Source organism: Crinia signifera, chromosome 4 (genome assembly GCF_055691185.1).
Source record: "Crinia signifera chromosome 4, ASM5569118v1, whole genome shotgun sequence".
Taxonomy (NCBI): domain Eukaryota; kingdom Metazoa; phylum Chordata; class Amphibia; order Anura; family Myobatrachidae; genus Crinia; species Crinia signifera.
Genome location: NC_139220.1, coordinates 134,055,139 through 134,079,703, shown reverse-complemented (window position 1 = coordinate 134,079,703; position 24,565 = coordinate 134,055,139). Strand labels below are relative to the sequence as shown.

Here is a 24,565-nt window from a genome sequence, read left to right as displayed (position 1 = left end):
TCCTTCCTGGCTGCTGTCTTGCTGCTGCAATGCCCTGTGGAATGCATGGCACTGACTTATGGAAAGGTGTCCCATGCTTCTGGTATCCTTTCAGCACTACCCGGATGTCCCAACCTGGGTTGGGACCATTTACACCACCTACGACCCAGATCCGACAAGTGTTCCACCCTGGTTAGGACCTGGGTAGGATTCCAGTGTCAATGGACCTGGGTTGGTCCCTTTTTTCACCAACGCTGTCCTGGGACCAACCTGGGTTTTTGCCTTGGTGTAAAAGGGGTATCATCACTTTCTCTCTCACTGTCTCACATCCTATCTCCCTCATTCACATCCTCTCACTCACTTTCTCTCCCTCACTCATTTTCTCTCACTCACTTTCCCTCTCTCACTCACTTTCCCTCACTCACTCACTTTCCCTCTCACTCACATTCCCCTACACTCTCAAACACACTTTCTCTCCCACTAACTTTCTCTATCACTTTCTCTTCTGCTCTCTTTGTCTCTCAAACACTCACTTTCTCTCCCCCTTCTATCTCTCTCTACCCCCACCTGCCATTACGTTTCACTCTCTATCTCCCTGTCTCTTGGCAAGATTTCTAAGCTCTGAAAAGTGATAAAATGTAGAGTGATAAACCACGAACCAATCAGTTCCTACCTGTCATTTTTCAAACAGTCTGGGACATGGCAGGTAGGCGCTGATTGGCTATCCCTGTTATCACTTTTCAAGCTTAGTACATCTGTCTCTCTATCTCTCTCACTTTCTCTCTTCCTCTCCCCTAGCTCACTCTCATGCTTTCACTTTATCTCTATACCTACCCCATCTATAATTAACTCTCCCCCTCCCCCACTCTGCTCTGGTTTACCCCCATGTTTATTTATTTTTTCCGTCCACCTCCACCAATGTACTTTCCCAGTGAACCCTTTCAGCCCAATTTAACCCCTTTACTCCTTTATACAAAGACCTAAAATATTCCTTGCCTCTTCCCTTCAACCTCTGCCTCTCACCCACTGCTGCTCCCTTTCGGCCACGCAAGTTCCCTCTGCCACAGTTTAGTCTGAGCTCATTCAGAGATAGAGGCTATAACACAACTTTGTATACACTAAAATGCTAAAGTTACATAGGAAATAAAGATAACATTGCATTTCAGTCCAAGTTGTTTTAATTAATAGTCTAATTGTTGATCTTTGAAAGCTATAGATAAGTGTTGCCTGCAGTGATATAAACATGAATACTTGTATCTATCATTGTAGTGATGTACTGTATGCAGTATTGTTATTATGGACACAATCAAATTTCCTTACTTCCCAAACTTTTCATTCCAGCAAGGAAGCCAGTCACGCATCGTTAAACATTACTGGTACACCTCCTGGCCTGATCACAAGACCCCAGACAGTGCTCAGCCACTACTTCAGCTAATGCTGGATGTGCAAGATGATAAAGAAATGTTTGCTGGAAGAGGACCTGTGGTAGTGCACTGCAGGTAATGTACAGTCTGCTTCCTATTTCCCTATATGGCTTAGTTCATCCAAAGGTTTTATCTATCAATGGAACTACATACTGTAGACTTAATGAACTTATGCCGCACATGAATTGAGTGATTTTCTTCATTAAATACTTCTAAGCAAGCCCCTGGAGTGACGCAGTTAATTCTCCAAAGTATATATATATCCCACCTAGTAATAAGTGACTGAATGGACGCCAACACCAACATTTGTTAAACTCCATTCAAATAATCGATTTTCATGCGCTATTAAAGTTCATTGCAATACATTTTCCCGCCACCAGACAGAGATTTGAGAGACTTGTACTATGCAGCTTAGATGAATGAGATGTATATTACTGCATAATTATCTTTCCAAATGTAATTATTATGTTCATGATCTGGCTTAAACTAATTAATTGGCAGCATGTGATGTCTGAGAGAAGGTACAGTAACGGTCAGTTACGTACAGTATTAACACACTGCAGTATAGTGGAGACTTATAAAGTGACTGATATTTATTTCCAGTTAGACCACATTGGCTGCTTGTAAATATAGCAAATAAATAAACAAATAACGTACTTGGGCTACATGTCATAATCCAGGCCGTGGTAATAATCAGGCTGATTTCCACTATAGAACAACAAAAAACAGAGGGGAGAATCGGCGCTCAAAAAAAATACTGTTTCAAGTGCCAGCATCAATTCAATAAAAATTATTTAATCAATAAATAAATAAATTCATACACATATATACAATAGACATAAAGAAAATAATAAATATATAAATATAAAAACAATAAATGACAATGGACCTATTGGGAGAGCTGAGGTATTTTTATAGTCACCCGTGTGGTGTTGATAGGACCTGCACTAATCCAAGAACTTGTGTCCATAAAAGTCCAGAAAGTGTCCATGTGATTTAAGGCCGTATGATATTATGTCCTGGTAGCTGCCTAGGAGGTGTGCCCGTTGGCAAAAGATGGTATATGATAGCCAGCCCGGGATGTCCTTCCAGTTGAATTTGGTAATTAGGATTTATTAGGCTCTGCACGGTAGTTTATTTAACGGTCTTTAGGACAGGATCAGATGTAAATAGAGCAGGTGGTCAGCACTTCATTAGGGGCCTTGGTGATAGTCTCTCTCCAGTAGAGTCCAGCAAAACACAAACGCATTTCGCTGTGTTGGCTCACAGCTTTATCAAGGTGGCCTTGGACATTTTTCTGGCTGCTAGGGAGAAGCTAGGGCAGGGGCCCTGCCACCGGGTTTCTCATCTTCCTCCTAGTGATGCCGGCCCGTGTGTCTCAGCCTCTGACACAGAAGGTAGAACCAACGGCGCTGGGTAGAGAACGTGGCAGGCAGCTGCGGCGCGGCACTGGACCCACACACACACACACTTTAAAAAAATTATATATTATTTGGTTGGCGGCAGGTGCGCCGTCGGGCGTGGGGGTGCGGGTGCGCGGGCGAGTCTGAATGTCAGCTGTGAAGCAGTGGCGCTGTGGCTGCATGCAGAACACTTTTTAACAGTGCGGGGGACTAGCCATGCACTGCATGGTGTGCCGCACACAGCTCTTCCTGCTGTTGCCTGCAGCCAGGGTGACCTGTGCGGTGCTATCACAGCCACAACCCTCACTGGCATTCTCCCAGGCCCATAGCCAGCCATACTCCCCACAGCTTCCATCCCCCATGCCCCCAGATTCTGCTGCTGTGACAACAAACAGTGCTCAGCGGCCCACACCAGCTGGCCTTTGCACAGATCCCCCCCATCCCGCGGGTGTCTCGCCACTAATGCCATGAACACACCAATGGATAAGCTATGCCACCCGGCCTCCTCACATCTCCCTCACCGGCAGTCCGGTCTCCACAAGCAGGGCAAGCTTCTGCACTCCCTCTGGACTCGGGAGAAAACATCATATCAGCACTACAGTGAGTAGGTGAGAGGCTGGAATGGCCAAATATTTTTTTTTCTGTGGGTAGTGTTTGATAATTCTAACTCTTGCCCAGTCCACAGAGTTTGCCTTGTTATAATTATAAGGAACCCTGTGGGACTACACATCCTAGCATGGACCTTCCCCACATTTTTGGCTGTGATTTATAGCTCCACAACAGCTGGGGAGGGCACAGGTTACCTCATCTGGTGTGGTATGGCTGGCCGATGGTCAGTATACAGGCCAGTACTCCGACAGGGGTGGAGTGGAAAAAAAAGCCCCTTGCAGGCTCAGTGGCTTGCTTCGCTAGCCCCTGTTGGTCAGGATCCCAACTGTTGGAGCAGTGGAACAGTTGGGATTTTGGCGTCAGTAAACTGAGTCACCCAGCACCCACTTTATCTATGGGTACACTTGCAAAAAAGGTTGATGTAAATACACATGCGGTCCTGTCCACACCCTTCTATTGAGGTGGTACTATCCAATCCATGGTTAAGGTAATGTCCGCTTTAGGCTCAATTTAACGCCCCTCCATGAGGGGGACTTATGAATTAAGTGAATTTTACCTCTTTGAGGGTTCAGATTACTTCCCTCTGTGAGTGGTAATAGACAACAATTACATTATTACATTTTAAGCATATTTAATTATTACAACAGCATATCGTAAATCAATTATAACTTTTTGATGGTATCACATAATCCCTGGCAATGAGCATATAGGTAAGCGGCACTTAAGTGGTATAATATGTCATTTGCATTATAGTGTGTGGTATAATGTGTAATAGGCATTACGGCATGTGGAATATGTAGTCGGCATTATGGCGTGTGGCATAATTAATAAGGGGGCAGTACGGTGTCTGGTATAATGTGTAATGGGCTTTATGGTGTGTGGCATAATTTGTAATCGCCATGCACCTTTGGCAGGCGGAGACGGGACTTTGGAACCTATTCTGGTTGATTCACATGTGCATACGCAGGGTGCATACACCCACACCCTACAAAGCGGGCAGGGGACGGAGAGGGGCGTGGGGCACAGGACAGCCTCATTACCATATGGGAACACCCAGCGTTCCATGGGCGTTCCCATGGTAATGACGGCATGTCAGGCAGGGTGGGCGTGCAGCTGACATCAAGGGATGTCAGCTGTCGCCTACTTCCCCCCAAGCGGATATGCATATGTAAGGTTGCTCAGGGTCCCAGGAGTCTGCAAATGGATGTTTATGTAAAACATCCATTCGCATCCAATGCAGGCAAGCCCACACTACGAAACCCATGCTGCGACTTCGCAGCCTTGCGAGTCAACCAGGAAAACCCACTCTGGGCGGTATTCAATGAGCCTGATTCGCCATGTTTTTATGGCGAATTTGTGCTGTTTGGCGAATTTCTGACTAAACCGGTGAATCACCCTATTCAATGAGCAGATGGCGAATACATTTGAAGGTTTTTTTCACCATGATTCACCGAGTAGCAATCGCTATCTTTTTATGGTGAAGTGGAATGTTAACTTTTAAAATAAAGTGTTTTGTTTTTTACATTTGGTGTCAAAAAATCAGGAATTTTCTTCTGAGGAGGGGCATGCTATTTTTATTCATGTGCTGTAAGCACATGAATATATATTTAATTTTTAAAAAAATATATATATTTTTTTTAACACAGCAGCCAGCAGGGGGCGCCGGAGCCGAGCCGCTCATTACATATTCATATATTCACTGCACACGATCGTTACGATCGTGTGTAGTGAATATACGCTCCCCTGCTGGCACCCCCGGGGGGCAGCCTGTGCTGCCTGGCACCCGGGGAGCCCACCTAACCCCCACAAACGTTCTGGGCTAGGCAGAGAGACTTCCATCTCTCTGCCTGGCACCGTCCTCAGGCTCCCTGCGGCAATCGCCGTAGGAGCTCATATTCGCCAGTCAGGGGCAGCGAGCCCCTGACACGTTGAATACCGGAGCCCGCCGGCTCCGGAATGTGCGGCGAATGTGCAGCGAATCCTAAAAAGGATTCGCTGCACCTCGCAGGTATTCTCATTGAATACCGCCCTATGTATGTTGGGTGCATGTGCTGAAAGAATACACCATCCATACTCTCAGGAATCAGGTGGCTCTCTCTGGATTTTTCACAAAGTGTATTATTGCAATACTAACATAGATGGGCCGACGTTTCAGCACCAGCTTTGTGAACATGAAGCCTTGAGAAAAATGCCCTAGAGTCTTGAGAAAAACGCCCTCCACTGGGGCCCCCGGGAAGTTGTTGTACCAGGGCCAGGATTTCTCTTGGCAGCCCTGGGTAGGATGGTATCTGCCCCCCAGGCCAGTGCAATTATGCAGCCACCTGACACCTGGCCACCTGACAGCCAGGACAGTTCTAATGCATGTCTCCCGTCTGACAGTGTCAGGCTGCTGCATAGTGCACAAGCAGCATGAGAAGGAGACGGCCATCAGCAGAATAAGGGGGTACAGAAAGAATGTGTTGTAGGGACAGCATTCCCTTGACAGTTTCCCCCTCACCACTAGATCAAGTACGTTTCCTTTTCTCCATTCTCCGTGGTCTGCAGTAGCCCCTCCCCCAACAAACTCTTCTTCCTCACAGTTCTCCTTCCTCCCTGGTCTCTGCTGCTACTGCCCGCTTTCTCCCTTTCCCTTGTGATCTCTCCAGCTGTCTCACTGTCCCATGCGGTCGCTCTTGATGTGTTCATTTCCCATTCCAAAGGAACACTTCCTTGTGTTTTTCCCCTGGCTAAAAGTTGCCAGCCCCTGTTAAAGGTGCACTTCAGAGGGGATGGGACGTCAGCCCCCCCTGTGCCTGCGCCCATCTTGACCCTGTCTGCACTTGCAGACATTCTCTACCCTCACCACTGTGACTTTTAATTAACTCACCCCCAAGAAAATTCTATAGCACAGTTGTATGTCAATATATGACCTTTGGACATTTTTCCCTATTTTAGTTTAAATCATTTGGTTCTTTAAATAGCGGTATTGTGACCAGCATATATATTGTATAATAAAGTTTTTGCACCCATTTACCCCTCCTTCTTCTGTTACATTACTACACGTTATTCTGTATACATTTATTTCAGTAGTGCATACTGTTTGGAGGTGCATCAGTGTAATCTCTAACTCACTACATCAGTGTGCCATAATGTGTAGTGGGCATCACGGAGTGTGCCATAATATGTAGTGGGCATTACAGAGTGTGCCATAATGTGTAGTGGGCATTACAGTGTGTTATAATGTTTAATGGGCATGACGTTTTTTGGCATAATGTGTAAGATTCATTACGGTGTGTGGCATAATGTGTCCATGCCCCTATTGTCATGTATAGGTGTCCTATATACAGTGGGGAGAGGTGTGTATCCTATACTCCTCTAGTTTCATATGACCATGCCCACTTTTGTCGCACGCACCTACAGCACGCTATCAGTGCCACAAATAAATCATTTCTACTTGCACCACTTGGTACAACATTCCCTTTTGAGGCCAAAACCATGTTTGATAGGCCATACACCGTTTTCTAGAAACCTATTCACACAACAGCACCCCCTATTTATTAATTGTGGTGCGCCCTCCCCCCCCCTGTAATTTTTTCCTGTACCCGCCCTGCTGTTGTACACCACCGTAACACTACAATACCATATGCTATCTGCATTAGCCTGCTCCTGGCTGGATCTGTCTCCCATTACATTGTGTGGCAATGACCATGTGTTGTCTCACATCTTGTTCTACCTTATTAATAACTCATCTCTGGTTGTTATATATCGTATGGACTGACGTGCATCACACCGCTGACACCTGTCAGTATAGGCCCTTCTAATAAAATAGACCCTCAGTTATTCTTTTTCTATCATAAATTTATTGGGGTTTTTTTAACCCTTTAAGTGGCAACGTTGCGATGAGAGAGCCTCAAAATATTTGCTAAAAATGCCAGCATTGTTCACAGCGACTGTTCTTTATTTGGGTGCAATCAATTGAATTGGCTGTAGTTGTATTTATTTGTACTAAAAGAACAGACTGTGAGTGATGCTGGCATTTTTTATGGATATTTTGAGGATCACTCACAGCAACGTTGGCACTCAAAGAGTTAATATGTCAGTGAGGATGTGAAAACACATGCGAATTACTGTATTTCCCCTGGAACGTTGAGCTCTGCCACTTCTATGGGCATGCACAGTAAAAAGTCCTTTTGCAGGGAGGAAAAAGCTTTGCAGTCCCCATAAGTGTGCATCTTCCATTCCTTGTATCTGATCATATACAGATGTAGCATGCTACATCTTTGCCCGGCGCCCGCCAGATTCCTTTCACTGGCGAGCGCCAGTGATAGGCACTGGGATGCACATGCGTCTCACGCGCACGCGTGTCCCAGTATCACGGTGGCTGGGCAGCGTCTCCCTGCCCGTCTCCGCTTCAGGGAAACAATGCCCAGTTCTGGGGGGGGTGTCAGGGCAGCGAGGGGGACTGGCGGGGGAGGTGGCGGGGACCCCCGACAGGCTCCGTTGCCACAGGTCGCACGTGCGTCTCGTGCACGCGCGCCCCTGGCGGGGCGACAGAAATGCCAGCCCCTGCAAGAGCGGCATCAGCTCCATCTTTATACAGTATCTTGTATTGGCTTATAAATCTACAGTAATTAAAGCACCTGATGTATGTATGTGGTTATTCATACATTTGTTTTAATGATGCTGCATGTATATGACATGTTATTACTGTATATGTTACAGTCTTACATTGTTATTTCATGCAGTACATATATGAATCTCCGCATCCTGACTACACTCGTAAGATATTTTCCTTTGCACGGAACATTTCCTGTACAGGAGGCTGTTAGGAATGTGCTGAGGAAGCATCGGATGCCCACAGAAATGTATTTTCTAGGAAGATGAAAGCATGTGCCTGACTATATATATATATAAATGTAATATATCCTATCTTACAGATGTGAAGGATATATACTTGTGTATAAGCCTAAGGCAGCAATGCTGCATATTAATATTGATAAATTCATTATTCATATAAATATAAGAAAACTAAGCTAAGAGACAGAATGTATGTGACCTTATTAGCAGATAAGTGTCTATGGATAATAACCTTCTTCCACTTTCCTCATATACACCCAACCACAACACATGCTTCATGTACATTTAACTAATGCTCAGATGTTACTACAAGTAACACCCACAGTGGGGCCATTGCAGAGATGGACAAAAGTCATCTGAAAATACTCCTGGATTACTGTAAGGAAATAATTGTGTATATTCATCCATATACAGCACCTCTATACAATATGTATGCATAGTTTGGTAGCAAATAGTTGTCAGGGCAGTCTCTTTGTGTCCATGTGCCATTATAGAGTAACAGGGTTAGGTGAACATGTACGAACTACAGGGGTAGATGGTATGCACTGCAGGGGTGAGATCACACAAGTCCAAGGTTTCTGGTGCAGCTGACCTCAACCAGTCTTATTACATCTTGCCAGCACTTACAAAACATACTGTAGGTCACTAAGTTCTGACTAATACTACAAAACCAGAAGTATAAACAAGTGGGTGTGGTATATGGTCCCGACAGTCGGGATCCCGACAGTCATTAGCCTGACATCGGGATCCCGACTGGCCGGACTCAGACAGGGGGGCGAGCGCAACAAAGCCCCTTGCGGGCTTGCTGCGCTCGCCCCGCTGCGGGCACCTATTCTATTCTCCCTCTATGGGGGTCGTGGACCCCCACGAGGGAGAATAGCCGGTGGCCGTCGGGACCCTGAGTGTCGGGGTTTTGACTGTCGGGATCCCAACAGGGTAATGACTGTCGGGATCCCGACTGTCGGGAAACTGTCCGGCACCCAAACAAGTATAGCACACCTGTATGTAGGTTTTCTCTCAAAGGCCCTTATTCTGGTTGGTGCGGTACGGCCCGCGTGCGGCCGTACCGCCGATGTTTTCCGTCTGCACATGCGCAGAGGTCAATCTGCGCATGTGCAGGCGAATTCGCCGCACATAACGTTACTACGCCGCAAAGGGGGCGTATAGGGGAGTGAGGGGCTTCATGCCCTCATTTCCCTATGTATACGCCCCGCGTTTCATGGGCATTCCCATGCAAACGCGGGGCGTATGCATGCTAATGAGGGCATGACGCAACTCATGGGGGCGGAAAGCTGACGTCGCCGGATGTCAGCTTTCAGCCCCCATACAAGCTACCACACGGACGATTGTCCGTGTGGTCTCAGCTTGCGGGAGCTGCCGCGGCGTGCGGACCTGCCTTCGATGGTCGACGACCATCGAATGCAGGGGGCAGCTCCCACCATGGTGGAGGCGTAGCCTCCACCATTTTTATGCGGATCGCCAGCCGTCCGTGTACGGACGGCCGTGGTGATCCGTAGGGTGGGCGGGGATTCGTCTGGTGCGGTCGGAGCCGCATATGCGGCTCGACCGCACCAACCAGAATAAGGGCCAAAGAGACTCTGCAGCCTCTTTTCCCCAAGCAGCGCCACAGCCCTAGTGATCAGGTGAGCAACTTCATGCAAGTGAAATCACTAATTGCTTACTAAAATGCTCTATATACAAACAAATGACCTTAGTGTATTATTTATCTTTACGTTTCCAGTGACATAAAACATATACAGCGTGTTTCTGCATTTGCAATAAAAGGGCTGTTACTACTTATTCTGCTCAGATACAAAATGTATTACAGGATGGGTCGGGATGCGGTCACTAGGTCTACAAGCATTAGCTTAGGCTGACATGGAGTTAGGTCAACAGGGTCATTAGGTCGACACAAGCATTAGGTTGACCTAACCCCATGTCGACCGTCAGTCATGTCGACCTAGTGGTGTCAACCTAATGCTTGTTGACCTAGTTGTTGTCTATCCAACGAAACACAATCGGATGGGTCCACAGTATTACTGCATGGTAATATCAAGAAATAGAGTTTATATGCTACTTCTTTAACCTGGACTACTGTTATCTTCTACTATCTGGCAACCTTGCCAAATGCCCCTCCTACTCCAATCTATGCTCAATGCTGCATCCAGGCTCATCTTCCTCACCAAATGCACCATGTCCACCTCCACTCCCTTACAAGCCCTTTACTGGCTCCCCTTCCCTTTAAGAAACCATTTCAAGCTTCTCCAACTCAGAGGCAGATGTATTAAACCTGGTGAAGAGATAAAGTGGAAGGTGCTAACATACCAGCTAATTAACCCATAACTGTCATTTTTAAAACATAGCTGATTGGCAGACTAATATACCAGTTTTACTCAGGAATATTTAATATAATGTTATTCTAGCTATGGCTTGCATACTCTGTGAGAGATGTACTAAGCCCTAAAAAGTGATTAAATGGAGAGTGATAAACCACCATCCAATCAGTTCCTAACTGCCATGTCACAAGCAGTGTTTGAAAAATGACAGGTAGGAGCTGATTGGCTGGGGCATTATCACTCTGCATTTTATCACTTTTCAAGCTTAGTACATCTGGTCCTGTATTTGAATTTATTTTGCCTAATTTTACTCTTGCATACCAACCCAAGACAATTTCATGTTCTGTTTCAGTGCTGGAATTGGTAGAACTGGCTGTTTTATTGCTACATCCATTGGCTGCTGTCAGTTGAAGGAAGAAGGAGTTGTAGATGTATTAAGCATTGTATGCCGGCTAAGAATGGACAGGTAAATGTCTGTAAATTAAGATCACAATCAATGTTATACTTGTACTATGCATACGGTAAAGTGAACACAGTTATGTGGACAACACAAAAATTCTAAATGACTTAGGGGGGGATGCTCTGACATCGGCGCCCCCTTACCACCCCCTATCGCCGGCTACCGCATTCATAATTATCGCATATGTTGTAACATATGCGATAATTATGGCAAAGGACAGCGACCCGGTGGCTCCCCCCTCCTTCCCTTACCTGGATGCTGGCTGCTGCTACTGTGGGGGGGGGGGGGGGGGGGCTGGCTCTCCTCCTCCCTGCACCCGGAAGAGGATCGGTGCAGGGAGGAGAAGATCACAGGTCCAGGCAGCACAGCTCACAGGTGAGGGGGGGGGGGGGGTGGTGTCCCGTGAGGGGCGGCGGTGGGTCGGAGCTGGGTGGCGGGGGGGTCGCGTTAGAAGCCCATTTTTAGCTTAGAGAATATCCCCCTAAATTACTAGCATTACGGTAATGCAGCACAGTTCAACATTCAAATAGGTGAGGCACAGCAACTGCCACCAGCATCCATACCACACTGACTCACTGGCAATGGGTGTGACTTCCCTATTGGAATTTTGGACTGTGCTGCCGGCCACAACATATATATTGACTACAAAAAAATATTATAATAACAAAAATGATATGTATAATGCAAATATAATGTTTACACGTTATAAATATTTTCTTAGTATTTTTCTTAGAATATTTATACTCCATAGTCCTCACTACTTTAGGATCTTTTGCATGCTGCTTGTATAATCATGTCTTTGCTTACGTTACATAGGGGAGGAATGGTTCAAACAAGTGAACAATACCAGTTTGTGCACCATGCCCTGAGCCTTTATGAGACCCGACTTTCCGCAGAAATGGTCCAGTGAACGTCTGGGATTCAAACTTCTAATGATGATTTTAGGTAATTCATTCAATTACCGACCAGCAGTTTCTTCAAGAAGTGGAGTAGGCTCCTTGGAAAGCAAGAATGTAGAGGGAACGTGGAAGATTTGGAACGTTTGACACAATGAGATGGACAGTAATGTGTCACTGAATGTACATGTGATGCAGGTTTCTGCAATAAGCAATGGGCAGTATAGAGGATGTACATGGAATTTACATATGTAATGGAAAGGTGGATACACTTTTGAAATAGGATTATCTAACAGACAGAATGTACAGTATGTACTACTGCTCCAGGCACAGTGGATGATACGTAAGGATTATTCAGTGTATAACAAATAAACGTTTGCAAACTGTGTGTCTTGTAAATGGACTGTGAAATGTCACTCTGTTAAGTGCTATTACTTACTATGTGGTGAATTTGTTTCTTGCCCACATAAGATTATTGCTGCTAGTGTTACGAGTAATATGTTTATTTTTAATTAATAATATTTCTTTGTTTCTTTTCTAAGCTGTTTCAGGAGCAGTGACTATTTTATATGGACTTGTGGTTTTGTTCTAATAGCAATTGTGAATTTCCAACAGGATATTTAAAAGGAGCACAATGTACTTTATTCAGTTGATATGCATTTGCTGTATACTGTGGCTTGTACTATTTGCTGCGCCTCTTCGAAACTTAGTGTATTTGTAAATCATGTGAGTTATTTTACCTGAGAACTTTATAGCATACAGTATATTAAAACTGCAAGGAATAAAATTATTGTCTACAGTCTAAACATTTGGTGTCATTGTCCTTTTGCAAGATTTTAGATGCGATAGATAGATGATAGATTGATAGATAGATAGATAGATAGATAGATAGATAGATAGATAGATAGATAGACTTACTTATGCCAGTATATAAGTGTTTCAAATGTTTTGTTTACTTATGACCTTTACTAATTCCTGAGGCTACTCCCAGACTGATGACAGAACAACTGGACTCGGAGAACAACATTACTCAATTCATTGTCTTTTCCTTAACCCTTTGAGAGCCAAGGTTTGGATGAGAGATCCTCAAAATTCAGCATCACTCAGTCACAGCGACTGTTCTTTTTGTATAATAAATGCAAATACAGCCAAGTTAATTCATTAAAGTTTCGTTAAATATTGCACCCAAAAAAGAACAGTCGCTGTGAGAGGTGCTGGCATTTTAACAGATATTTAGAGGATCTCTCCCAGCAACTGTGGCACTCAAAGGGTTAATTAAAAAAAAAAGGTTTGCTTGGTAATTTTTCACACCTATTTTGACAAATTCCCTTAGCAGTCAAAGGGTTAAAGCGATATATTGCATCACTTAGATATACGGTAAGTAATACAATATGAAAAGATATTTGTAGGAAAATAAAAACTGACTGTGTAACATAGAAATATAGAAGTTTATGGCACACAATTAGCATCCTGGTGACAATCGAACCTGTGACCTCAGTGCTGTGAAGCAGTAGTGCTAATCATTACACCATCCATACTGCCCTATGTATAGCAAAACTACAATGTGTTTTACCTACACAATATGTCACAGGCACCATACTGCAGCACCAGGTCTTTTTGCTACAGTATATACAGCAGGGTGAGCTTTTATGGATTCAAGACAAATACCACAGCAATCAAGGGAGTTGTAGTTCAAATACTGTATTTCTCAGCATGGGACCCTTTATCTGAGCGACACTCAGGAAATAGCCCAGTTTAAACCAGGGTTGCCTACTTTTGAAAAATCATTTCAGGGAGAAAATGAAAAGCCTGGGGGCGGACCTTGCGTTGCCAGGGGGCGGACCTTGCGTTGCCAGGGGGAGGGCCTTGTGACACAAGGGGGCGGGCCTTGTGCCGAAAGGGGCGGGCCTTGTGACGCAAGGGGGTGGGCCCTACAGTATTTTGATAAGCAGTACACGTAAGCATACACTTGGGCAGGGATGAAGGCACACAATCAGGGGCACAAATGGCAGGAACTGGCACACATGAGGAGGGGAGAACATGGGAAGGGGTAGAGGCACACATGGGCATTATGACAGTATGTCAGATAAAAGGATTATATGCCACATTCTTAAATGTACAACACAGTTTGTATAATTAATTGCATTGTCTGTATTTTTTGTGTAAACCAAAACAAGGTCATTATGGTACCGTTATATACATGCTGCACTTAAAGAGGAATCTGAAGGGGAGGTGCCAGCATGGAGATAAAAGGCTTGTACTGTATATGATGACCTATGGAACTGGCTGGGAGGTAGATGAAGGATGTGGCATAGGGAAGGCACAAGCAACATGGAGCTGATAGATGATTTGGCTGCATCTGTGTAAAGTCACTAACCGATCTCAGAGGAGAGCAGAGGATGAAGAGGGTGCGTTCGAGAGAGGCTGAGTGCTGAAGCCGTGCTGCGAGTATACTGTACTTACACAGACACAGACAGAGGCACGCAAGAGGATCCCTTCCTCTTTCAGTTTCTCCCGGCTGCGGCTTCCTTCACTTCCGCGATGGCTACGGCGCATGCGCTAGCAGCTAGATAACCGCGACGACGCCCCAACGTGATGATATTGCGTTGGCGGCGTCAGTGATGTTAACTAGCGCATGCGCAGTAGCCATTGTGGAAGAGCAAAGCGGCAGCTGCGGGAGAAAGGGGCCGACCTCCGGGAGTCCGTGAGATGTCCCAGAATTCCGGGAGTCTCACGGACATTCCGGGAGGGTCGGCAACCCTGGTTTAAACTGGTAACAACATACTGACACAGCAGATAACTGAGGTGTAGATTACAGTACAGTCGGACAGTGGATCTTAGCCAACATGCGGAGACACCAGGCTAGATATACCATACCAGGGCTGACCAAACCGGTCCTCCAGATCTACCAGCGATCCACATTTTCCAAGTCACCTATCTGGTGCACAGCTGTAGTCATTACTTACTGTCACATTTTCAAACCTGCTGCATTCATTCCTACTATAGATGAAAAACATGAACTGTTAGTAGATCTTGAGGACAGGTTTGGCCACCCCTGTACCATCATGGCTATGTGACAGAAAAAGATGAGAGAGGGCTTACTAAATTTGTTTTAATATAACTTAAAATGATCTCTATATCTAGCATTATAAACGTGACAAATACTGTATATGAAGTTGTCCTCACAGAGCTGGTTGCAGTTCTGTTCTATGTCTGTAAGTTAGTGATTTAGATTACAGAGATGAGTCTCAAAGTTACATTATATTTATACAGTTTAACCTAAGTAGTAAAGGTTACTGCAAAGCATCAGACCCAGATGTACATTACAGTGCCCGCAGAAATCTACTGACAGGTAATCATTTCCCTTCTAGCTAAAGTTCAAACACAAGCAAACCTGTCCCAGATTTACAGCCATAGAAGACTATAGTGCATCCCTTGGGGTGCAGCTTGCTGGGTCATTGCAATATGCTTATTTTGCAGTCTGTACTGCTCTGCTGTGAGACCTCTGTGAAGGTCCAGACACAAACATACACACAGATATTAAATCAATGTTGAAGACTCATGTAAACTGGACTAGAGTCCCCAAAACAATTGAATAGAAGGAAGTTCTCGTCACTGACTTTTTCCCTCCGTGAAGGCTCATTTCCTTCCTAGTGTTCGCTTCACTTATCTAGGTTGTTGGACAGAAGCATGGAGTGACTGCTAGATGGAAAATGGATGTGCTTGTGCGTGCGTTACTGGTTAGCTGCCTGTGCTGTCTGATAACAGGTAAGTGAGGGATGGAATGGGGAAGACTGGTGTTAATGAGAAGACTAGAATGGGAAGAAGCCATTAGAAAGGGGAAATATAATGACTCATCCCTACATCAGTATCTTGTAATTAAAGCTGCTTGATAAGCTGACAGGGAACCAAAGCAAGAAGCTCCATCTAATCTTTATATTGTGCTATAGATGTGCATGATGCAGATGTAGAGGTATAGTTTGTGTCAATCAGTGCGGCAACAGGCCTCAGCAACATATAATGACTGCAGGAGCTTGAATGTGTGTTTTATCATTGTACATTTTCATTGAAAGTTTGTAATATAAAGTAGGTAAAGTGATTTTTGATCTGTACTGGAAATATTGAAATGTTTTGTAATCATTAGCAATAACGTATCTGAGACAGAGTGCTGCACAAAATGGCCTGTGACATTATAGCCCACCATGGCTGGTCTTTGAGCCCCCCAAATGCCAGTGATTGTCATTTGATGTATGCAGATTGTCAGGTCTGTCCTTGCAGAGTCAAGAAGTGCTACATAAATATATCTGAGAGAGGCTTGGGAGATAAGCTGTTGCTTGGTAATGCAGCTGTGCACACAATGGGATTATTCTTTTTTATGAGGATTTCTAGATAATGCTGTTCTTTTATAACGTATAAAAAATACATTATTACAGTATATCTCTGTCCTATTACATTATAGGGACCATTGTCAGTTCTTTGGATGTCTCTAAATAATATATGTGACAGTAAAACGGTGGCAGCTATAGTAGATTTCCTTTAAAATGACGTTACATAAATTGATTCTATCTGAAAAGAGTTTTTGTATATACTGTAGATCTAATTTTGCTAATCATAACAAGGTCACTGACTTACAGTATCTGACAATGTATAACCTAAAATGATATATTATTTCATGTTTCATGATAATTCAACCACTTTTAAAATGGTATATGGAAACAATATTTTGCCTAATCAGAAATGTTTTTAGTTTTTTGGTTAATTTATGCAAATCTGCAGAGAAAGAAACATATTGGGATGTCTAAGAACACACAAAAATATAAAGTGAAGACGACCCATAAAGAAATAAATACATTTTAGTTTCATTTCAGAGATTGCTGTATTTGATAGCTTGAGGCTGGTCCATGTGCCCCCATACGAATTCACATGGGAGCGCAATGTTTTTGTTTTGGGCATGCGCATTTCTGGACATGTGCATGCGCTCTTTACGAGCAGCCACGGCGAACAGAGTGTTTGCCCGGTGCGCGCACACAATAGTGTGAGCATGGGACGTGGGGCGATGGGCCGGGGGATGGGCCCATGGGAATGCCCAGTGTTTCATGGGCGTTCTCATGAAAATGCTGGCCGTTCTCATGCTAATGCCCCGATGATGCGGGTGCCTGAGGTGGGCAGTTGACATCACCGGATGTCAGCTGCCCGCCCTCTCCTCGCATAGGACACACGCTAAGCTAAGACACCTGAGAGTTTTGCATGTACTCACCACACCATTCGATAGTCAGCGACCATCGACTGATGTGGGTGTTGCCCTATAGGCTGTGAATGGATGTTTATGCAAAACATCCATTCGCAGCCGTGCGGGCGAATTCGCCCTGCAATGCGGGTGGGCGGCAATGCGAGCGGTATGCGGTCATTAGGTCCACTGTGTCTAGATTGTCAAAAGGTTGACAACTATTGGTCGACAGGCAGAAGGTCGGCACATGGAAACAGGTTGACATGCATTAGGCATGGAAAAGGCATGGAAAAGATAGGCATGGAAAAGGTTGAGATGGAAAAGAGTAAACATGGGTTGTTCATGATTTTTTTTTAACCGACTTGTTCATACTTTAACATCCCAGTGGGCATAGAGGAAGGATATAATAGCAGTAAGGCACTGTGCCCGTAGCATGGCAAGCGCATCGGGCCATGCGAGGGGGATGCTGTAAACTCCTACAGTGTCCATGTGGGCCTGTGTGGACATTTGCGATCAAAAAATCCAAAACTCATGTCCACTTTTTCCCTTTTTCCCATGTAGACCATGTCAACCAATAGTGGTCGACCTATTGACTGTCAACCTAGACACTGTCGAGCAAACGATCCCCCCCCCCAGGTGTAGGACAGGTGAAGTAGAGTGTGTTGCTTAAGTTATCCTAAGAGTCATTTATAAACCGTAAATAATGTAAATAAATAGATGTATGTAATTGTCACCTAATATATTCCAGCACACATGACTATGATACATGTTACTCATTGGAAACACAACAATACAAGCCTGATTATGCCACGTGTGCAGTTTTGCAAATAGCACAGAAATACCTATTCTGTAAACAGTGAACATTTCACGTCCTAATTTCACCTTAGTACCACCCCATTCCTACATGTATTAGACTGCAATTTATCCCCATGAAATATCATGTCTTTTTCCCTATATTCACTATTATGGGACATGAAGCTTTGGGGCAAGTAACCATGTAGCCAGTGGTAGCCAGCAATAGCTATTAAGAAGGCATTAGGCCTCTTAAACAATTGATAAGTAGACCCATAAGTAGGGATGACCATTTGTGGGTTATCCAATGATGGTAACCATCAATAGTACCACTGATAAATAACCTTGATGGTGTATAACCATCTGTAAAGGAACCATTGGTGGTTTTAACCACTAATCGTCACCCCTGCTTTAGTGTTTAGTGAGCTGCGGGCCAATCAGAACCTGGAGACAGGGCTTTGTGTGGGTCAGGGGGCAAAACTAGGCTCCATTTACTGAGACTTGGAGTAAAAAAATTTTTTTAGCTCTGTGTTATCAATGGCAGGAAACCATCTGGTCATAAACCATTGATGATATCAGTTCATCGATGGGCAATGTCATCCCTACCCATAAGATGTCCAATAATATTTACAATGATTTATAAAGGATAATTGTCTAACATTGCCCAAAAAAATTGGCTACATACTGCAATGTGATTGTGTGATATCTTTTGCAAATTTCAAGTGAGTGCTTTCATAAAATCTCCTTTTCCCTGACAATGTTTTCATCAAACAATTTTTACATATGACATAATGATCAGGATCTTAGAAACTTGATATAATGTCCGTTCACAGAAAAAGCATATTGAATAGTTTAATTTTCCTACAACCAACAAGACCATACAATCGTAGACTTAACATTTTTGGTACATTTTCATGTCATTTATACCCCTTTCACACCAGAAATGCAGGGACAAACCCGGGAATTCAGTTCCCGGGGCAAGCAGGGACATTCCCCGGTTTGGACCCATTCACACCAGAAAAGTCTCTGCATTTTCTGGTGTGTGAAGGGGCAGGAAGGAGGCCGGCAGGAGGTGGGGAGGAGGCGGGATGGCGTTGGCCAGTCGGCAGGATGGCGGCGGAGGTGGGCAGGAGGTGGTGAGAATACTCACCACGGTTGCTTGTCCTCTGTGCAGACCGGGGATCCACACAGGCGGTGGCGCAAATGACGGGACAGGCGGCGGATGAAGATGACGCAGCTCTCCCGCGCCCTCACTGCCACCTGCATCATCATCATCCACCGCCTGTCCCGTCATTTGCACCCACCGCCTGCGTCAATTCCCGGTCGGACAGGACACCAAGGACCGGCAACCCGGGTAAATATACCCTACCCCATTCACACCAGCCAGGTCCCCGGGTTGAACCCAGGAACAACCCTGCTACCTAGCAGGGTTGGATTGCCGGCAAATTAGCCCAGTAATTTGTCCCGGTAACCTTTCAAACCAGCGCTAGTACCGGGTTGTTTCCGGACTCAACCCGGGAATTTAGGCTGGTGTGAAAGGGGTATTAGATGAATCATTAAGGGACAAAACACCATTCTGATGCTGTTTCAGCAACAAAATATAAACACCGTTTTGGAGAAAGATAAATATTGACACAAATATGGGGAATATAAATTGTAAAATATAAAGTAATACCCATTTCAAACATGCTGTATACCCTGTCAAATACACAGCTCCAACCTTGGTTTTGTATGTGCTTGGGGAAGGGTAGAGCCCAGCAAGACCCAAGTCTAATGGTGCCTATACACATATGTGGTTGTATGCAATGTGCATAAGTATGCATCCGATTGCATCTTATGGTGCCTAAAGTACATTCTTCCAGCACCTGATGTCGCATCCCTGTGATGCCACATTGGGTGCTGGAAGAAGGCGAGTGGCGGGGTAGCGTAGCACTGTGAATAAGCTCTGGAGGTGGGGGGGGGGGGGGTCAGTGGCAGTGGCAGAATTAAAAAAAACACTGGGCGCGACACACCTTCATAACCTTATTTGGTATGCACATACAGTGTAATTGCATACCGAATAATGTCACATGGTTTGGTTGTAGCAGAACACTTTTTTTATGCAGCTACAGTCACAATTACATACAGAATATACTGTAGGCATGCTATTTATCATTTTAATCAGCAGAAGCTGATTGTGTCTAATTAACATCCAGATGCATGTACTGTACTGGAAGATGCATTTAACAGGGAAAAAATAAAAACAAGATACTGTATGATTAGTACATGAGCTACTTAGATATATTTTGTATTTGTAAGGATACATATACTGTAAGTTTAAACATTTGTATTTGTTTCAATGTGCTGTAATTGTGTTGGTTTTGAACATTGCCAAATAGAACTCGCCCAAACCAACCAGCCAGTGGTGTAACTATACAGAGTGCTGGTTATAAAATATGTATGAGGGTGGCGGTGTATGTTTTTATGTATGTTTGTATGTATGTATGTATAAGTGTGGTGGTGTATGTACTGTATGCATGAGAGGTGTTTGTGGCAGAAATAAAAGGAGATAGTACAGTATATGTGAAACAGATCAATAATGAGAGATAAATAAAAGACAGATGTGAAGGAATGAGAGAGACCAGAGCGAGAGAGGGAGAAGGAAAGAAGGAAACCTAAATATGAGATAATATAGAGATAGAGATGAGAAAGACTATTTCCCCTATGTGGCAGACAGAAGCAAAGTGAGTGACCCACACAGTCCTGGTGACCACCTTCCTCAATCAACCGCCAGTCACTGCCCAGAATCCATAGAGTTTTAATAAAGAATAACCGGGGAAAAAATATTCACAGTGCAGTAAGTTGATGCTGGCCAGAGTTAAAATGATAGGCAACACTAACCACACATCTTGTGTGGCACTAGATAAACAGAGTTGGGGTCCCCAATACATTTTGCTATGGGACCCGCAAAGTTCTAGTTATGCCTCTGCAACCAGCTCTAATTCTGTCCAACTTTTTAGAGCTGTTTATGTCCACCTTTCAAACTAGTCTCCCATTGCATCAGCCAACTTATATGTTTAACATTGCCAAAATATCTGGAAATGACCTTTTACTGATAGCTCTAATCTGGAGCCAAATGCATCAGACTATTAGTGAACTGGGATGCTATTACATTGCCAGTCTGAAAAATGTGAGATTCTTGTAGAAAAATCAGGCATTTCAAAAAATCGGACCAAAATCGTCTGACATTAGGGGTGACATTCTATGGGATGCGATTATCGTTTTTTTGCGGTAATTAGACCACAAAATGGCGATATCGCATTTTCCCATTGAATCGTTTATTTAATGGAATGCGCTCAGGGACTGAAATCGCATATTATGTGCGTTAAGGTATGCTGAATAAAAATGCGAGATTAATTCACATTTTTATCGCATCCAGATGTTTTCCAATTCAAAAGTATACAAGTCGCATATTTAATGCTATGCGCATTTGCACATCGCATTTTTTAGGTGACTAATTATCGCACTAATTTCAGACCTGGGTCTGTTAGGCGAATTAGCCAAAACCCTGCACAGATCGCAATGTTCTGTGCAGGGTTCTGCTGTCAAAAATAAAAGAAAGGGTTAAAAAACAAAAAAAACGAGCGCGGGGTCCCCCGCCCGAGTATAACCAGCCCCGGGCTCACTGAGCCGGTGCTGGTGACATAAAATCAGGGTCCCCGACAAATAGGGGTCCCCTTGATTTTATGAAACCAGCACCAGACTCAAGGTCCGGCGCTGGTTCCCAAAATTACGGGGGACAAAGTGACTAGGGGTCCCCCGTATTTTAAGAACCAGCACCGGACACAACCAGCCAGCAGGGTAATGCCACAGCCGGGGGAAACTTATTATATAAGCTCCCGCGGCCAAAGCATTAACCCCCTGGCTGGTCAGCATGGGCAGGGGTCCTGGGGAAGTGGGGACCCCCCCAATGAAGGGGTCCCCCCCCTCCAGGACTTACCAGCCCATGCTGATAGTCCGGGGCTGTCCCCGATGCCCCTGGCCGGTGGGCATCGGGCTGATGATTTGTGTAAAAAAAAGAATTAAAACTATTGTTTTACACTGGCGAACTATGAGTCCCAGCAAGCCTACCCCGCATGCTGGGACTTGGGGAACCCCAAGTCCCAGCATGCGGGGCATTAAAGGGCCCGCTGGCACTTGTAGTTCTGCAGTGAAAAAAATAGTGCACAAAATCACACTGACACCCTGTAAAATAAAACTTTAATACACACAAAACACACACACACTGATACTTACCTACCTTGAGCCCGTAGGTCGGTCCCTGGATCCTGGGTCCGTCCTCCGGGGCTCCAGGGCAGAAGAGTCCGGTTCCGGGGCCTTGGTCCTGGTTCCGGGGCTGGTCCTGGGGTTCCGGGGCTCCTGGCCTGCAGAATCTGGGGTCCGGGATCCGAGGTAGTCCAGAGGGGTACCTAAGGAAGCAAATCCAACTTACCTGGTCCCCGGCGGCGACCTCGGACTCCTCACCGGTGACTGCGCTTCTCCCATCTGCTACCCGGCTTGCAGGACTTTGACCGGCGCTGAGATGTTTCCTCCTCGGCGTCTCTGGACAGAATGATTTCTTGGCCAATCAGGAGCCGAGAAAGTCGGCTACTGATTGGCCAGAAATCATTCTGAATACAGACGCAGAGGAAGTAACATCTCAGCGCATCTAGGGCAGAGATGTTTCCTCCTCGGCGTCTCTAGTTAGAATGATTTCTGGCCAATCAGGAGCCGACTTTCTCGGCTCCTGATGGGCCAAGAAATCATTCTGTCCACAGACGCCGAGGAGGAAACATCTCAGCGCCGGTCAAAGTCCTGCAAGCCGGGTAGCAGATGGGAGAAGCGCAGTCACCGGTGAGGAGTCCGAGGTCGCCGCCTGGGACCAGGTAAGTTGGATTTGCTTCCTTAGGTACCCCTCTGGACTACCTCGGATCCCGGACCCCGGATTCTGCAGCCCAGGAGCCCCGGAACCCCAGGACCAGCCCCGGAACCAGGACCAAGGCCCCGGAACCGGACTCTTCTGCCCTGGAACCCCGGAGTACGGACCCAGGATCCAGGGACCGACCTACGGGCTCAAGGTAGGTAAGTATCAGTGTGTGTGTGTTTTGTGTGTATTAAAGTTTTATTTTACAGGGTGTCAGTGTGATTTTGTGCACTATTTTTTTCACTGCAGAACTACAAGTGCCAGCGGGCCCTTTAATGCCCCACATGCTGGGACTTGTGGTTCCCCAAGTTCCAGCATGCGGGGTAGGCTTGCTGGGACTCATAGTTCGCCAGTGTAAAACAATAGTTTTAATTCTTTTTTTTACACAAATCATCAGCCCGATGCCCACCGGCCAGGGGCATCGGGGACAGCCCCGGACTATCAGCATGGGCTGGTAAGTCCTGGAGGGGGGGGACCAGTTCATTGGGGGGGTCCCCACTTCCCCAGGACCCCTGCCCATGCTGACCAGCCAGGGGGTTAATGCTTTGGCCGCGGGAGCTTATATAATAAGTTTCCCCCGGCTGTGGCATTACCCTGCTGGCTGGTTGTGTCCGGTGCTGGTTCTTAAAATACGGGGGACCCCTAGTCACTTTGTCCCCCGTATTTTGGGAACCAGCGCCGGACCTTGAGTCTGGTGCTGGTTTCATAAAATCAAGGGGACCCCTATTTGTCGGGGACCCTGATTTTATGTCACCAGCACCGGCTCAGTGAGCCCGGGGCTGGTTATACTCGGGCGGGGGACCCCGCGCTCGGTTTTTTTTTTACAACTTTGCGCTGTCCTGCAAATGTGCGATTTTCAGACATGAAAATCGCACATTTTCAGGACTAAATACAGCGCACCACTTCGCTGCAAATCGCCCCTCTTCGCACTTTTCAGCCTCCAATGCGCATCACATTAAATATGCGCATTTTGACTGAAAAATGCGATTTTAAAATTGGCGATTTGCGGCGATGTGGTGCGCAAATAAAACATGCGCATTTAGCGCATAGCATAGAATCTCACCCTACATCTCAGTAGTGGTCACCAGACAAAGAAACTGCAAAACTAAAAAAGCAATCTAAAAATACATTTTCTGAAAATGCAAAGGGCGGGATGCCCAGTTTTTTTTATTTTTTTTTACTGCATTTCTGTATGCACTAAAGCCCCTCCGCCGAGTTACGGCCGTGGATGTAATCACCATGGATCCTTCCCAGCATACCACATGGCCGGCGCCAGGGGCTGGCTGGCAACTTTTAGCCTGTGGGCAAGTCCAGAGCACTGGCCCATAAGTAACAGCGCATAACTAAATGGAGGTTTTTCATTAAAAAATATTTATTAATAAAAAAAAGATTAGGCCTGGAGTTGATTATATCAACAGGAGTATATACATATATTGGAGTATAATACCAGGACACCACAGGCTGCGAGTGGTGGGCAAAAGTGTAATTTGGGCCTCACATCAGTGGGTGACAGGGGTACAAGCTGCTGGTCTGGGCAGCCTCAGTCCACGGTGGCACCGATGCAATGCTCCTGCAGCACCAATGATTGTTCCATCTCTGGCGAGGTTTAGGCACTTGCAGTGAGTTATTGGGTCAGACTGCACGTGGGGGGGGGGGATTCT

General features: G+C 45.4%; 2 protein-coding genes across 2 annotated transcripts in view; both read left to right on the top strand.

The window, feature by feature from the left end:
• PTPRR (protein tyrosine phosphatase receptor type R) overlaps positions 1-12,749 on the top strand; it is a 150,053-nt gene extending 137,304 nt beyond the window's left edge. The window contains exons 12-14 of the mRNA XM_083182544.1: positions 1,321-1,478; positions 10,940-11,053; positions 11,864-12,749. Of these exons, the coding sequence (XP_083038670.1) occupies positions 1,321-1,478; positions 10,940-11,053; positions 11,864-11,957 (366 nt within the window). The 3' untranslated portion in view covers positions 11,958-12,749. The remainder of the gene's footprint in view (positions 1-1,320; positions 1,479-10,939; positions 11,054-11,863) is intronic.
• A 1,954-nt stretch (positions 12,750-14,703) lies between these two features.
• The window catches only part of PTPRB (protein tyrosine phosphatase receptor type B), a 108,293-nt gene continuing 98,431 nt past the window's right edge, over positions 14,704-24,565 (top strand). Inside the window, exon 1 of the mRNA XM_083182540.1 lies at positions 14,704-15,711. Coding sequence (XP_083038666.1) covers positions 15,657-15,711 — 55 coding nt within the window. The 5' untranslated portion in view covers positions 14,704-15,656. The remainder of the gene's footprint in view (positions 15,712-24,565) is intronic.